Genomic DNA, 15589 nt, shown 5'->3' with positions numbered 1-15589 from the left:
AGCTGGCAGGGTAGACTATCAGTGGGTGGGTGAAAAAATAGATCCATTTCCCTCACTTATAATTAAGCAGATGATAACTCTAAAGTGAGATGTATGCTAGAACAACTGTTTTATTTATATTTTCTGTAGCTATTATGTATACATTGATTTTTGTACTATGCTCAGGAAATGTCAAAATATTGCCTGCTATGATTTTTATAAATTTAACATTTTTGAAAATAGCACTATGTCTCACTGGCCATCACCCAACTGTCAATTCCCTAGAATGCTTTACTGGTGGCTGAGCACAGCTCTATACTCTAAGAATAAGGCCCCTGGTTCCATTTTCTGCAGAGATTAATTCTAACCTTTGCCAACTTGGCTGTTTCCCTTCCTCTCAGTCACTCTAAACCTCAAATTCAGAATAAACCTGAACAACCCTGCTTCCTTGACTAGTGATACTGAAAACCTTCCCCGGGGCACAGGATTTCTGATTCCTGGTGGTCAGAACTGCAATAAGACTCACCTCCCTAGATGCTGATTGCCTGCCCTCTAGATCCAAGTCTTTTTTTTTTTTTTTTTTTTTTCCTTTTCTTTTTGACCTTGGCTAGAAGTGATAAACCATGGCCTGGTTTCCAGATGAATCACCCTCCTCTTTGCACACCACTTATACTAAGGAAATGTCTCAATCTGTGGAACTCTGTGCCCCACTCTGCCTCTCATCTTCTGGGTAGTTGCCTAGGATGAAAAGCCACAAATACGCATGTATCCTCTCCCCTATCCTGATCACCATGCTACTCAAGGCTTCCTTTCCTCTAACTTGTCCCGGTATTCTCTTTGCAATGTTATGCCCTCTGAAGTACCATTTATAAATCAATAAATACAACTTTTAAAAATTCCTTACTTTTGCACTCTATTTCATGACATTCTCTACCTCTTGGCTTTAACCAGAATTGATCATCCCAAGGGACAACTGCAGAGGGCCTTAAGCTGCTATTCTTCCTTCTCCCACACACGTCTTGCATCTCTGAGTCAGGAAGTGGGGAGTCAGCATGCTTCTTACCCTGCAAAGCTGATTCCTGACCACTGCTCAGACATTTTTTGGGAAGGATCCCTGCTCATTTGGAGCTCCGGATATTTGGCTCCTCACCACACTAAACTAATCACTCCCCCACAAGCCCTGGGGACTTGAATGCATCCCTCATAGTGTTTCTATTTCAAGTTCTGCCACCATTTCGTATGTTACTATGATGTTCACACTCTGTCCTATCCAGCACCCCACATGTAAGACCCTTTACCTTAATCAGTGTAAATCCTGTACCTAAATTCCCATGTCTTTAAAATTAACTACCATTTACATACTCTTGTGGTTGTATCCAGAACTTCAGCACCCAGAATAATTCCATTTTTTTCACTCTTAATTCAGAATCTCACTCTTAGGCCTCTTTCAGCTCTTTTTTTTTTCCAGTTATTACTATAATATTGTGTTGCCATTATCTCTAAGGTCACCAGTCCATTGATTTATTTTCTTTCTTTCTATCATTCACCTCTTCTCTATGCCCTGTCATTCTGATCCATCTTTCAACTCCTCCTTAACATCATCCTTGGATAACCCACCCTGTGCTTCCTCTTGCAAATTCTCTTCTGGAAAATTCCAGCATGAGATTAATCAATTGTTAATGTTTCCTGCTATGCTGGGGTTGTTGGATATTCTTGGAGAAAATCACATGAATCAACATGTTAACATGTCAACCAAAATGTTTTCTGGACATCCTTCAAATATTTTTTTAAGTTAGAAAAGAATATTTTCTCTTCTTTACTTCTTCCCTTCTCCTAACCTTTAAGTAGTCTTTTAAGCCTTTTGCATTTCAATAAAATCCACTCTTGCCAAGTGTTCCTGTCCTTCTCCTGTCTTCTTTTTGACTTTTAATAGAATATCTCACTTCTCACTAGACTGGATAAATATCTTTAAAGAGTTCTATACAACACTTTCCCCTCCCACACCTCTCATTTATTCTTCTATGATGTTCAAAATGAACTGTGATAGGTTACTTCATCAAGACCTGTTACCATACAGAACAATCGATAGGTTACTTCATCAAGACCTGTTACCATACAGAACAATCCCCTTTATTGGTAAACAATGCCATATTTTGTCCTGATCACATATAATCTCTCTTTAAGATTTGGAAGTGAAAAAAATCACTCCCTACTTCTTGAAACACATTCATATTTAAATTGCTTTTTACATAATTTAATGCAGATTTTCCCTATTTACCACTTTATTTCCTTTTCCTGTTCTTCTTCTTATTCTCCTTCTTCTTATATTTCCTTTGTTTAACCTGTACATGTTTGCAGGGTGTGATTTAGGGCATTTAGGTTCCTTTGTATTTACACTCTGCACATTCCACCTTGCATCTATCTTGACTAAAACCACACCTATGTATCCCTTGACTACAATTCAAAAAGATTTGTATGATCCCAAATATATATATATATATATATATATATATATATATATATATATATATATATATAATTCAAATATTATGGCTCAACTCCAGACCAATGTCTCTATCTCATAGATATATGTTCAAACATATTAAAGTATTCAAATCTAGACTCAATAATGCTGCTTCTACTTTAACCTTTGTGTGAACTTTATAAAGTTCACCACTCTCCATTAAATGTTTTATATTTTAGTCAAAATATACATCTCTTAATGCAAATTTTTCTTCTTTCCCTGGGTCTTTCAATATATTTTCTGCCTCCTTTTCTCCTGGCCAAATTTTTCACATCACTATCAATTATTAGTTTGGAAATAATTCCTCCCAAGTAACCACAACATCTACCCTGTTCTCAACACTGCATAAAATATTCCTTTTTGTATTTTTAATCCACTTTATTTAGCAGCTTTATTTCCTTGATTGTACTTCTTGAGCTAAAGGACTGTGCCTGATTCAGTTGTTTTCCCTGTTTTATTAGTGTCTATCCCTATACCAATAAATTCATGTCTGTATTTCCAATTCTTATCCCACCACTTTGAATCTGCATTCCTCCCTTATCTGTCTTAAGGGACTACGTAATGAACTCCTTCAAAACATGTGGCTTTAAACAACACTGAGTTGGCTAAGTGATTTTTCCCCTGTTCTTGCTTGGGTTCATTCTGAAGTCTAAGTTCTCAAGATCTGATTAATCTCAGGAAACTACAGGTTTGTTTCTGAAACTCATGTCATCTAAATTAATCTGTTTCCCTTTAGCTTCTCTAAGGTGCTGTTACCTAGGTTTCTATCAGTGTAAGAAATCTCTGAGATAATGCAACCTATAGAAAGTTTTATTTTGATATTTGAAGGCTACAATCCAGGCTTGGTCAGTCCTGTTGCTTTTAGTCCTGTGGCAAGGTAGTACACCATGGTGGGAGTACACTGGTGAGAAAAACCTCTCGTCTGATGGCTGGGAAGTAAAAGAGAGAAAGAAGAAAAGACTGGAATAAAACAGTCCCCTTCAAGGGCATGCCCCAGTGACCCAAAGACCTCTCACTTGGCTGTACTTCTTAAAGACTCCACCATATTCCAATAGTACCAAGATGGAGAACCAATCCTTGAACACAGAGGACTTTGGGAGACATTTAAGATCCAAACTGGGGTAGAAACCATAGCCTTCTGATGCTATTCCTGGTGGCCCATCTACAATATCCTGGGACTACACTAGCACTGGGAAGATGGGTTCCACTTAATAACATATTGTAGAAATGTCTTCCCTTTGACAGTTGGTGCTTCTAGGCCCTAAATGCTTCTAGTTGTTTCTAGCGTGCCACGGTTTATTTGGTACATTGTCAATATGGGAACTGGGACTTTTCCTGTTATATCTTCATACCAAAATAGGGAGCAAAAAATCTTTCTTGGGAGTTAAAGGAGAACTATGAGACCATTCAATCAAGTTTTAGTTCCTTTAATCAGTCTAGAGAAGACTTGCTAGGAGACACTATGTTAAACATACATCCAATGGTTGATTCTATTAATATTCTCTTGAGGTTTGATCCAACACCCCAATTTGAGACAGTTTCTTGAATTATGTACAAGGAATCTATAAGCTCCATTTCAGTTTGAAAAAGAGTTCAGGTAGGGTTATTCTGGTTTCTTGTTATGTCTTGATTTGACTTGACTCTTATCATTTCATAAAGTGAAAAAAGCAAGATTTATATAAATTTGTAGGAAATTTATTTGTTTCAGGGAAACTCGATTTTTTGTCTTGATTAAATTCATAATAAAAGCATAATTAGTATATATTTTAAACACATGTTGCTACTTGATAATAGTGAATTTCTCAGAATACAGGATAGTTTTTTTCTAATTCAGTAAATTTTATGACTTGAAGCTTTAAAAAAGCATTACAAATATTACATCAACTTTTAAAATAACTTATTTACTAATAGTTTATAATTCATTTTAAAATGTCCAGATTTAGGAGGAAGGGAAAGGGGAGGTACTATAGGATGGAATTAACCAAATTATGTTATGGGCATGTGCAACTATATCAAAATGAATCACAATGTTATGTGTAACTATAATGCACCCATTCAAAATTAATTTTTAAATTTCATATTTAATAGAATACTTATATTGCTAATAGTAACAGAATAAAAAGTTTCATTTTTATCAGTTTCTATATTTTTCTTCCTTTCGTATATACCTTTCTTGTCTTAATTAGTTCTTTTACTCTCAAGTGTTAGCCTAGTCCAGTAGGGAATTGGTTACCGTTGCCATCAGTAGCACAAATAATCATCTTTTCTGACAGTATGCCTCCTTTGATAACAGAGAATTCTTGCCAAACCTGTGTTATAATTTTATGGTAAACTCATACAAAAAGGAGTTTAGATATAAAATAATATTTTTTTCTCTTTTAATAAAAAGTAGACATGAATGTACTCACAACATGATGGGTCATTGATGTCCCCTGTTGTCTTTGGCAATGATTTTCAGTGAAAATATTTGAGGGGAAAATACAGTTGACTAAAAATGTGTGTCTAAATTATAAACCAATTTCAAAAGAAAAGAAAACTCTAGATTTTGCTATCCTTTTGCATATTTGAAAACTTTTTAATGAGGTGGCTAAAAATTAAAAATGCAGACTAATTGCATTCCTAGCTTTTAAAAATTCATTAAAAATTCATACGATGCTTGTTAAACGGGTAATATTGGTTAGATCATGTCATTTCTGATTTACATTCTTTATAAAAGAGTTAAAATCTGTAATTATAACACCTTTTAAGATGTAAAAGGTATGTTTCTTAGACTGATAATAATTATAATTGTTGGATTATTTCTTTACTAGGTTCTGGTGTAATCACGTCTACCAAAATTTTTAATTACGAAACTGATCCAATAAGGTTTCTATTTATAGTTGATACTGGAGGACTCATGAGACGTGTTCTGATTATTAATATCATTGATGTTCCTGAACCTCCAAACTGTACTGCTGATCCACAGTTTTCTTCAGGCACAGGTATCACACATCATTTTCCTATGTTTACTTTCAGTAGAGGCCAGGGCTACTTTTTCTTGTAGAGATGATTAGTGAAATTTTATTATGTATATAATGTGTTTATTATATAAGTATATGAAAATATGTGTAGACATTCATGTATATAAGAAAACACATGACCCCTATTTCTCCCTATGGAATAGATTGAAAACAGTTTTACTATATAGAAATTTTCACTTTTTTTTTTTTTAAACTAGGGCTTGAAGTGAGGGGTGCTTTGCCACTGAGCCATATCCTGGGCCATTTTTATTTTACGACAGGGTTTCACTTAGTTGCTGAGAGCCTCATTAAAATTGCTGAGGCTGGCCTCAACTTGCTATCCTCCTCCCTCAGCCTCCTGAAATGCAGAGATTACAGGCAAGTGCTACCGTGCCCAGCAGCCAAGAGATTTTATGTGAGGACTTGCAAAAGAAATAAGTCAGGGGAGACAAAGTAAAAGTTTTACTTTTAGGTAAACGCTAATAAAGGTAGTTTTAAGAACGTCTGTCCTTGTCCAATGGGTAGTGGGAATCCTTTGAAGTATGGTAAGCTAATAGGTATTTTGAATTGATTTATCTGGTTGGACACAGAGAAAGACTGGAAAGAGACAGAAGGAGGCTGAGTGAGCAAGCATTGCTAAGGGCCAGATAATAAATATATATATTTTTATTTGTTCTAATTAGTTACACATGACAGTAGAATGCATTTTGACATATCATACATAAATGGAGTATAACCTCATTCTTCTGGTTGCACATTATGTAGAGTTACATAGGTTGTAGTAATATATGTACTATGTTGTGTAGTCATATATGCACATAGGGTAATAATGTCTAAATCATTCGACTATGCTTCCTACTCCCATCCCCCTCCATCCCTTCATTCACCTCTGCCTAACAAAAAATACCTCTATTCTTTCCTAGCCTCTCCCCCTTACTGTGAATTAGCATCTGCATATCAGAGAAAACAGTGATCTTTGGTTCTTTGGGATTCGCTTATTTTGATTAGCATGATATTCTCCAGCTCTATCCAATAAATATTTTAAGGTATGCATATCACCATATCACAAGGCAAAATTGCATACTTTATTTATATAGTACTTAAATAATAAGATAGAACACAAATAGCTAGACAGTTTTCCTGATAAAATTTTCATAGTATAATAGTAGTAACCACAACAAGTATAATTTTTCTTTATTACTGGTCTATTAATAAGAATAATGGATTTTCTTTTTGAGGTATATAGAAAATTCCTTTATAGGGTAGGATTTTAAATAACTCACTATCAGTGAATGGCTTTCCTTGCTTGATTAAACAAATGAACTACTCAGAATCTTATTTTGGTTGTAGTCTTAATTTTGTGAATAAAATTTGTAATGAAACTTTTAGATTAAAATTTTCTACTTTTTCTGACGATTGATTTCCATGTAAGTGAAGACATTGTGATGAGAGCTTAGTCAAACACATGCCTGAGTCAACTGGGACCCTCAACTCACATGACATGCATTATATTCTTTTAGCAGAGTTATAGAGCCATTGTATAAAATACACTTCTTCACCACATAATTCAACAGCATATTTCACACTCCATCATGACTTAAAATCGTATTATTCAAAGTCCTCTTTTCTCTTCCTGTTTTCCCGTGATGCGTAGGCATGGTGATTAGGAACAGTATGGTACTGAGAATGCTATTATGACTGGATTACTCAAATTCACATTTGAAGTGAAGAGAGCACCATGCACGGTGTCATTCCTGTCACTCAACGTGCAATGCAGCAAAAATGCAGCAAGAGACAATCTGTAACAAGGGGGTATATATGTTGCCTGTTAATATTTTATTTATAAACACTGAAATTTGATTTCATATAGATTTCATGCATCACAAAACATTAGTATTCTGTGGTCTTTAAAAACCATTTAAAAACTTTTGACTATTTATATTTAAAACTTTAAAAACTCCCCTCAGCTCATAGAGCACATACAAACAGTCATCAGTCTTGATTTGACTCAGGAAGACTAGCAGAGTAGAAAAAGAGAAGTTATCAGGTTATTTCAATAATCTAGGGAAGGAATGATAGAGTTTAGCCTAAGGAGGTGACAGAGATAAAGAGAAAAGGGTAGTCTTGAGATATTCAGATAAGAACTTAATCTGATGAGGAATTAAATAGAAAGCAAGGGAGGACAAATCTCAGAATTGTGATTTTCATGACTCTTGTGGTAAGCCTCAGGTAAGGTAGGATAGCATAGAAGTAAACCAAATTTGAACAGAGAATCCTGAGTTCCCCCTTGAATGTCATATTTGATATGCCTTTGTTATGTCAAAGGAGAGATTTAAGTTAGCAGTTGAGCTCAGAAGTCTTGCTTAGGACTATAAATGTTTTGTAATTGAAACCATGGATTTGGATTGAATCACTCAGACACAATAGAGAATTAGAATAAAAGCAGGCCTAAGGCCAAACCTTGAAAAACTCCTACACTTAATGACGTGGGGAAGAAACTGAGCCTGCCAAAGACACTAAGAAAGAGTGACTGGAGTTGTAGTAGAAGATGGAGAGAGTTACGCCACGAATGGCAAAAGGACAGGTTTCAAAAGAGTGCCAGGTGGTTAGCTGGCTGAATTCAAGTCAACCAAGATGGGGGATTACAGAGTTCATTGCATTTAACTGGTGATGAAGGAGAAATGATAACTCATGAGTCTGGGAACGATGTTATGGGTAATAGAAGGTGGAAGACAGAATGGAGCAGATTGGTGAGATTATAGAAAGAAAACACTTCTGTAGAAATTTGAATGTGAAATTAGAGAGAAAGCAGATCTGTATAAGAATTTCAAGACTGGTGTCTGGTTTACCTCTTTAAAAAAAAAGAATTGTTGCATTATAATTACTCACACTAGTGGAATTCTTTGCTATGTATTTGCACATCACATAATATAACAATGAAATCTGTTCATTTCTGTTCCCCAGTACTTTCCCTTTCCCTCCCTGGTTTACTTCTTTTTAAAGGGAGATGTCTGGGTTATTTTACAAAGGAGGAGAATTGATTTTACTGGGAAAAGTTGAAGACACATGAAAAACATAATAGAAAAGAGATGGAATCAAGGTGTAGTGGAAATTAATGAATCATCTATCAATCTAGCCGACCCATTCATCTTATAAACTTTTACATGCCCAGATTTAAAATTTTATTTTATTTTGATGTTTAACAACTGTAAAAAGTCTCAAAAATTTAAATCTCAAAGATTATACTTGAAACACAATTTTCGAAAAAAGTGCTTCAGAGTTGTGGGTCCCAGTTCATTTGGGTGTGTGCCTGACAGAAATTTTCTTGATTATCGCATTTAAAATATAGTACTTCAAAAATATAATCTATTATTCTAAATTATATATATTATCTCTATATTTGAAAAATAATAACTGTGAACTGTAAACTTCTTTTAGAAAAATAAAAGAAGCAAAATAGGGGCTGGGTTGTGGCTCAGTGGTAAAGCACTCACCTAGCACGTGCGAGGCCCTGGGTTCTATCCTCAGGACCACATAAAAATAAATAAATAAAATAAAGGTATTGTGTCAAGTACAACTAAAAAAAGATTTAAAAAAAAAAGAAGCAAAATATTTACCTTTTTGAAATTTGGACACCATAAAACAAAATTATTCATTTTATTAAGTGAGCCATATTAAATCTGTTTAACGTTGACTGTAAAAATAAAGTAAGATTTTTGTATATGCAACTCTATTATTCTGTGCTCAAATATCACATCCAGGGACTGGGGCTGGGGCTCGGTGGTATAGAACTTGACTGGAATGTGAGGCACTAGGTTTGATTCTCACCATTACTAATAAATAAATAAGATAAAGGTCTATCAACAACTAAAATAAATTAAAAAAAAACACATCTAGTTCCTAAAGAACTACAAAAGGAAACAAATTACATTTAAAAATATAACATTTATTCCATTACGTGACTACAAAAGCATTTTTAATCAAATTTTACTATGATCCATATGTTTTCTGATAACATGTGTAGTTATTTTTCAAAACAAACATAGACATAGCAACCCATTTTCAATAACGATATTTGTATATACATTTGAATAAGTAACAAGAATTCTTTCTTCTTTTCTTCCTATCTTAGTTAAATGGTAAGACACCAGATCATCTCACCTGAGTTTCCCTGGATCTCAAGGGCCACTAAAAGTACTTGAGTCTTATAACCACCTACTTTCTGTTTTCTGTTCCCCTTCTGTCTCTGACCAGGATATGAGGGGATAGAAGGTGTACACTCAAGGATGACAGAACTCTTACAAGAGATTATGGATTATTAAGACCTTGCTGGTTAAGATTTGGAATCTGTATATGGGATTTCACCTGCTTTGAGAACTTAATGGCTGTTCAGGAATCTTGCCAACTTTGATTTACCCAGACAATTCTTCCAGAAGTACTTAGAAATCTTAGTGTAATTCCTACAGATGTGCAGTGCTCTTGTTTTTTTTTTTGCCAAGAGAAGGAAGGTTAACTGTGTAAATGTTGAAGAAAAGTCAAGTAAGATGGACAGTGAGCATCCACTTGGGGTCCGTTGGTCTGGCATCATGGAGGCAATGAATAACAGTTTGGGGAGCAGTTTCTATTTGTAGAGAGAAGCAAAGACTGATAAGGAGATGAAGAAGAATATAAACTGTGGCCCTGAAGGGTAGGAAAGAGGAACATAGCTAGGCTATGCTTAGAATAAAGGATATTTTTTCTTTCTTTCTTTTTGTCTTTCTTTCTCCTTTCTTTCTTTCTTTCTTCCTTTCTTTCTTTCTTTCTTTCTTTCTTTCTCCTTTCTTTCTTTCTTTCTTTCTTTCTTTCTTTCTTTCTTTCTTTCTTTCTTTTTCTTGGTATTAAAAGGGACTTGAATAGTTTAAATGAGAGGCAAAGTTAAGAGTCAAGTACTACAGAAAGAACAGGTGAGACAGCTCACCACGAACAAGGTGTATTTTTAATGATGAAATTTTCTCCTTTACCACAAAAAAAGTGAAGAATATACACATATAAGTAGGTTGGTATATCCTGTGGGAAAACATCAGCTATCACTAGACTAATTGTTTCTTTTTATTCTGTGTGATAAGATGAGAGCTCCCTTGTGAACAGCAAGATAGAAGACAGGGGAAGGGGTAAGAGGTTTGGGGTAAAAGATTAGATTTGAAATAATGGTTGTAAAAGTTGAAGAGTAACAGAATAGAGACTTGCTTAAGAGATCAGGGTCAAATACAGTCAATCCTCTAATAATTCTCTTTATAACCAGTATATTAGGCTTATTCTGCAAAGTACAGCAAAATCTGATATTTATCCAACTTTTAAAAAAGTTAAAAAAAAAAAACAACATTAAGCTGTGTTCTATTTGAGTAAAAAAAAAAGGGTTCTGGATACCAGCATATTACTAACACATGATTTACTTAATTTTTTTAAAAAAAATTGTATTATCTTAAAATCAATTTTTTTATTGATTTTTTTCTTTAAGTAAAATGAGTTTGGGGATGTTTTATTCATTTATGTATCTATCTAACATAAAGCAATTATGGTACACATAACAGATTAGAATTTTCTGTTTTTTTAAATATATATATATATATATATATATATATATATATATTATATTATATTAGATTAGATTCAATTTTTCTGGTAATAACAACAAAAAAATAATAAAGCTAACAACAAGCCCAATATTAACATTTTATTTTTTTGCCTTAACTTCAGTTTTTCTGGGTTCTTTCTTATTTAATACAAGGCCTCACAGTAATATGGAAACTTGAGATTTTGTTTGGATTTGTTGAAATTATTTCTTTATTATTTTTTAATTTACTTAAAGTTTTGAAATTTGGTCATACTCTGTCTTCAGGTTATGCTGAGGGCATGGCTTTGATGTAATGTTATTTCTTCTTTTTTCTATATTGTTTTTGGAGATAATATTGGAAAACATGGTTCTAGGTTGCCACCATCATACTCAGTTACCCCAAAATCTGGTCACTCATTTCAAACATAACTATGTTAGAAAAATTAAATTTTGTTGGGGAGCTTGTTACAATTTAATTTTATTACAACATATAAATTTGGTTCAACAATTTATGTAAGAAATATAAAAATTTTACATGTCTTGTTACTCAACTTGAGTTAAACTTTATTTCCAGTTTATATTCCAAATAGGGTATAATGACACACACACACACATATACACACATACATTCACAAACAATAAGCCAGAAATCAGTGAAATAATTAATTTAATCTGAATCCTTTATTCTATCTATGTATATTGTGGGTTGGGATTTTTTTACTCATGGTCAAGGACGCAAAGAGATGTTAAATGTGTGTGAGAGTTGGAGGTAAATCAGTTATCTATGTATCATGTGCTTCTGTTAGAAACAGAGTTCCTCATTGCATGACCCCATTAATCTAGAAATTGGAGCAGTGAGATCTTTGTGACACTACCCTGTTGGCTCAGTAAACACAGTAAAGATTGTCAGCCCATATGTGATACTCTTTCTCATGAACCTATAGTTTCTACAGATAGTGCTAAGAAGTGCAGGTGGCTTAAAATTCTGAGATTTTATAGACCCACACCAGGCACATCATTAGTCAGGAACATTGTTGTCAGAGATGGCTCTGAGTAAATTAATGCATGAAAGAAATAAATACAAGGATATACCTCCTGATTTTGCATATCTGACATCCAAATACCCAGATTTTAAGCAGCATGTTCAGATAAATCTGAATGCAAGAGTAAGTGTTAATTTTAAAGACCCTGAAGCAGTCAGAGCTCTAACTTGTACTCTCCTAAAGGAAGATTTTGGACTTTCTATTGATATCCCATTGGAGAGATTATTTCCCACAGATCTATTGAGACTCAACTATATTCATTGGGTGGAAGACCTGATTGATCATCAAGACTCTGAGAAAAGTACTCTCCAAAGAGGAATTGACATAGGTCCAGGGGCATCCTGCATCTATCCCTTACCTTACTTGGAGCAACCTTAAATGGCTGGCATTTCCTTGCTACAGAAGTAGATGATATGTATTTCAACTATTCAAAGAAAAATGTGGAACAGAGTAACTTATCTGATATCATAAAAGTGGTAAAAGTGCCACAAGACACTCCTGATAGATAGTCTTAAAGAAAAATCTGAGATAATCTATAACTTTTTTATGTACAGCACCCCCGCTTTTTGCCAAACAATTGGAAGCCTAGGGAATAAACTCTCGAAACCTCAAAGACCTCCACCTAGTTCTGAAAATACAGGAGGTATCACAGAAATCATGGCAGAAGGATAAATTAGAATTTGTTAAATGATCATCTATCACAGTTTACAGCTTTAAAAAAGGCTAAGGTGGTAGAGCTGTATGCTGGGAAAGAAATGCAGCCTGGCTCCACTGAAGGAAGAACTTCGCATCCAAGGGGTTCCCAAAGTTACCTTCACTGAGTTTTGTCAAGGTTTTGTCAATGAGGTGGGCCTTGGCTTGGAGTTTTTATGATGATATCACAGTACCATTCCCATCACGTAAGCAAAGAAAAGTAGAGAAGCCAAGAAAACCCATTACGTTGTGGTGTTGGAGTCTGTGATAAAAGAATTATACCTCAAAGTATCATCCTTGGGCTCTGAGACAGTGGAGGGCATAGTGGTCTTAACAACATGGATAGAAAAAATTCTCACTGATTTAAAGGTCTAGCAAAATTGAGTTCCCTGTAGAAAACAGGGAGTTAGTCTTTCCCTGAAAGCCACAGAAAACTCCTGAATTCATTTAAGGCGAAAGAACAGAAAGCCAGTAAGACAACTGAGGGAAGTGCCTGGAGCTCCTGAGGATGTCATACAGGCCTTGGAGGAGAGAAAAGCTATCCCCAGAGAATTGGGCAGTAGCCAGAATTTGGCCCCAAGCCCCCAGGAGGGTACCCTGCGGGGTCTGCTCTGCAGAGGGCGAGTCTGCCACTGTTGGGGGCCACTGCCCAAGTGGAAATCCCAGAACTCATGGAGGATGAAAGCAGTGAGGAAAGGGGAGGGGAGAAGGTTGTGGACAGTTATAAAGTCTTTGGCAATGAAGCCCAGGATCCAGAGGCTTCTGAGAAGTTTAGCAACCCAGGGGCTGAAAAGTGGGGGGAAGCCCCTCCAAGGAGCAGCTGATTATTACCTATTTAAGTGTTTGATAAACATTAAGAAGGAAATGGATGATGCCTTAGTTGAAATGCAGTGGGTTGGGGGACAGAACAGAGATTTGATGAACCAGCTTTGTACCTGTATACATAACCAGATTTTTAGGCTTTTTGCTAGTTAACTCCAAACTTCCTTTAGTTAGAAGAGTGTCTACAGAGACTGGGGGTGTGGCTCACTTTAGCATGTTCTATCCCCAGACCTCCTCTGACCCCCCTAAAAAAAAAGAGAAAAAAAAATCTATAAAACAGATTGTTTGGAGTAGCCTGTATGGTGGCAAGAGGAATTTCACCACTGGCCCATTAGCAGTTTTATGTGAAATTATCTTAAAAAGCAGAAATCAATTAATTCATTTTAAAGTTATAGGGAGTTACAGTACAGTGGTTCAGGAAGAAGAATTATGGTTATCAGCAAGAACAAAAACCTGTTTGTAAACTCAGGAGAGACTTAACGCTGACTCGAGCTGGTCATCTCAGCTTTGGACTGAACTTATGAGGCCAAAGTATCTTTTGTGGTGTCTGGTCTGGGTCAGCACTTCCCAAACATCATGGTCTCACGTCCCCAGCATCTTCATAAGAAGAGACACTCTTGTCTTCTAATGGAGAACAGAAAGGCCCCAGTGCCCACTTCGAGAGTCACCTTTAAGACTAAGCCTCAGACCCTGCGTACTTGATTGGTTAATGTGCTTCAGTGCCCAGACATGAGCTGACCTGATGGTAGGTGGTGGAAGAGTTTGGAGGAGAAACCTTAGTAAGACCAGGAAGAAGGGCCCCTCTGCAGTATGCCTGGGAAATGGGACATTGCTGACTCCTGGCTATTTTGATGTTGCTTATTTCAGAAGCAGAATTAAGTGAACAAAACTCCTACATGTGACTGAGACAACAAAATACCCTCATAACCTGACTTCCAACCTGTTGGAAGTAACATTTTGTAGCCATTTTGCTGCTGTTTGATTTTTGTTAAACATATGAAGCTGAATGTGTTTTATTTTTAATATAAGGCAGAATTAAACTGTCAGTACTGTTTGAATCCTGGGATTGGGGAAAATACTTTTCATGGGTAAATGATGATCAAAATGTGAAAGAGAACAAGGCACTGTGTGCAGTCATAGCTTCAGAAAACCTCACCTATTGGCAGGTAATTTATTGCTGATAAAGTGCTGCTTCTTGTGTCTTCCCTTGTAATCCCTTCTGTGCATTTACCTGCTAGCACTGGAGCATTCTGGGGAAAAGCTAACTATGTCATCAGAACAGGTTTCTAATTGAAATGCCAGGGTTCAGCAGATACCTGTGGAAAGGATTCTTGGTTTTTGTTCTCTTTGTGTCTCAGTAAACCATCTCGGTGCTTGACTCTCACAATTAGATTTTGCACCACTACCCTAGTATTCTGTTTAGAGTAAAATCTTTGAGTCTAATACCAGAGCTCCTTGCCCACTCCAATGAAGATGGCTTAGTGAAGCCTCCCTGTTGAGAGGTGGCTGTTAGGGCAGAAAGCCAGTGACTGTGGCATATTTTGGTGGTGGCTAAATTAGACCCTCTGTAAAGGCATAAAGGAAAGAAAATATTTTGTCTCACTTTGGCAGTAGAACTGGGGAAAGAAGTTGTTTTAAACACATGGCACTTTGCATACTAGACAAGTGTTAATACCACTGAATTCTGTCCCATGCCCTTTATTTTGTTTTGGGACAGGGTCTTGCCGCATTGCCCAGGCTGGCCTCAGACTTGTGATCCTCTTGCTTCAGCCTCTTGAGTAGCTGAGACTACAGGTGTGCACCACCTGGGAAAAGAGCATTTTAACCAGTAACCAGTGTTTGGAATCTAGTCTGTGAATATCCAGGGAATCCATAGGCCTCCTGGAATTATTTCTAAAAGTTCTGTTATGGCAAGACTTCAGTGAGATAAGAACTT

General features: G+C 35.8%; 1 protein-coding gene and 1 pseudogene across 1 annotated transcript in view; both read left to right on the top strand.

The window, feature by feature from the left end:
* LOC113180147 (cadherin-related family member 4-like) overlaps window positions 1-15589 on the top strand; it is a 154431-nt gene that overhangs the window by 1674 nt on the left and 137168 nt on the right. Inside the window, exon 3 of the mRNA XM_077796430.1 lies at window positions 5314-5484. Coding sequence (XP_077652556.1) covers window positions 5314-5484 — 171 coding nt within the window. The remainder of the gene's footprint in view (window positions 1-5313; window positions 5485-15589) is intronic.
* On the top strand, window positions 12139-13806 carry LOC144253516 (RNA N(6)-adenosine-methyltransferase METTL16 pseudogene; annotated as a pseudogene).

This window comes from Urocitellus parryii, chromosome 3 (assembly GCF_045843805.1).
Source record: "Urocitellus parryii isolate mUroPar1 chromosome 3, mUroPar1.hap1, whole genome shotgun sequence".
Lineage (NCBI taxonomy): Eukaryota > Metazoa > Chordata > Mammalia > Rodentia > Sciuridae > Urocitellus > Urocitellus parryii.
This window is presented reverse-complemented; position numbering and strand designations above follow the sequence as displayed.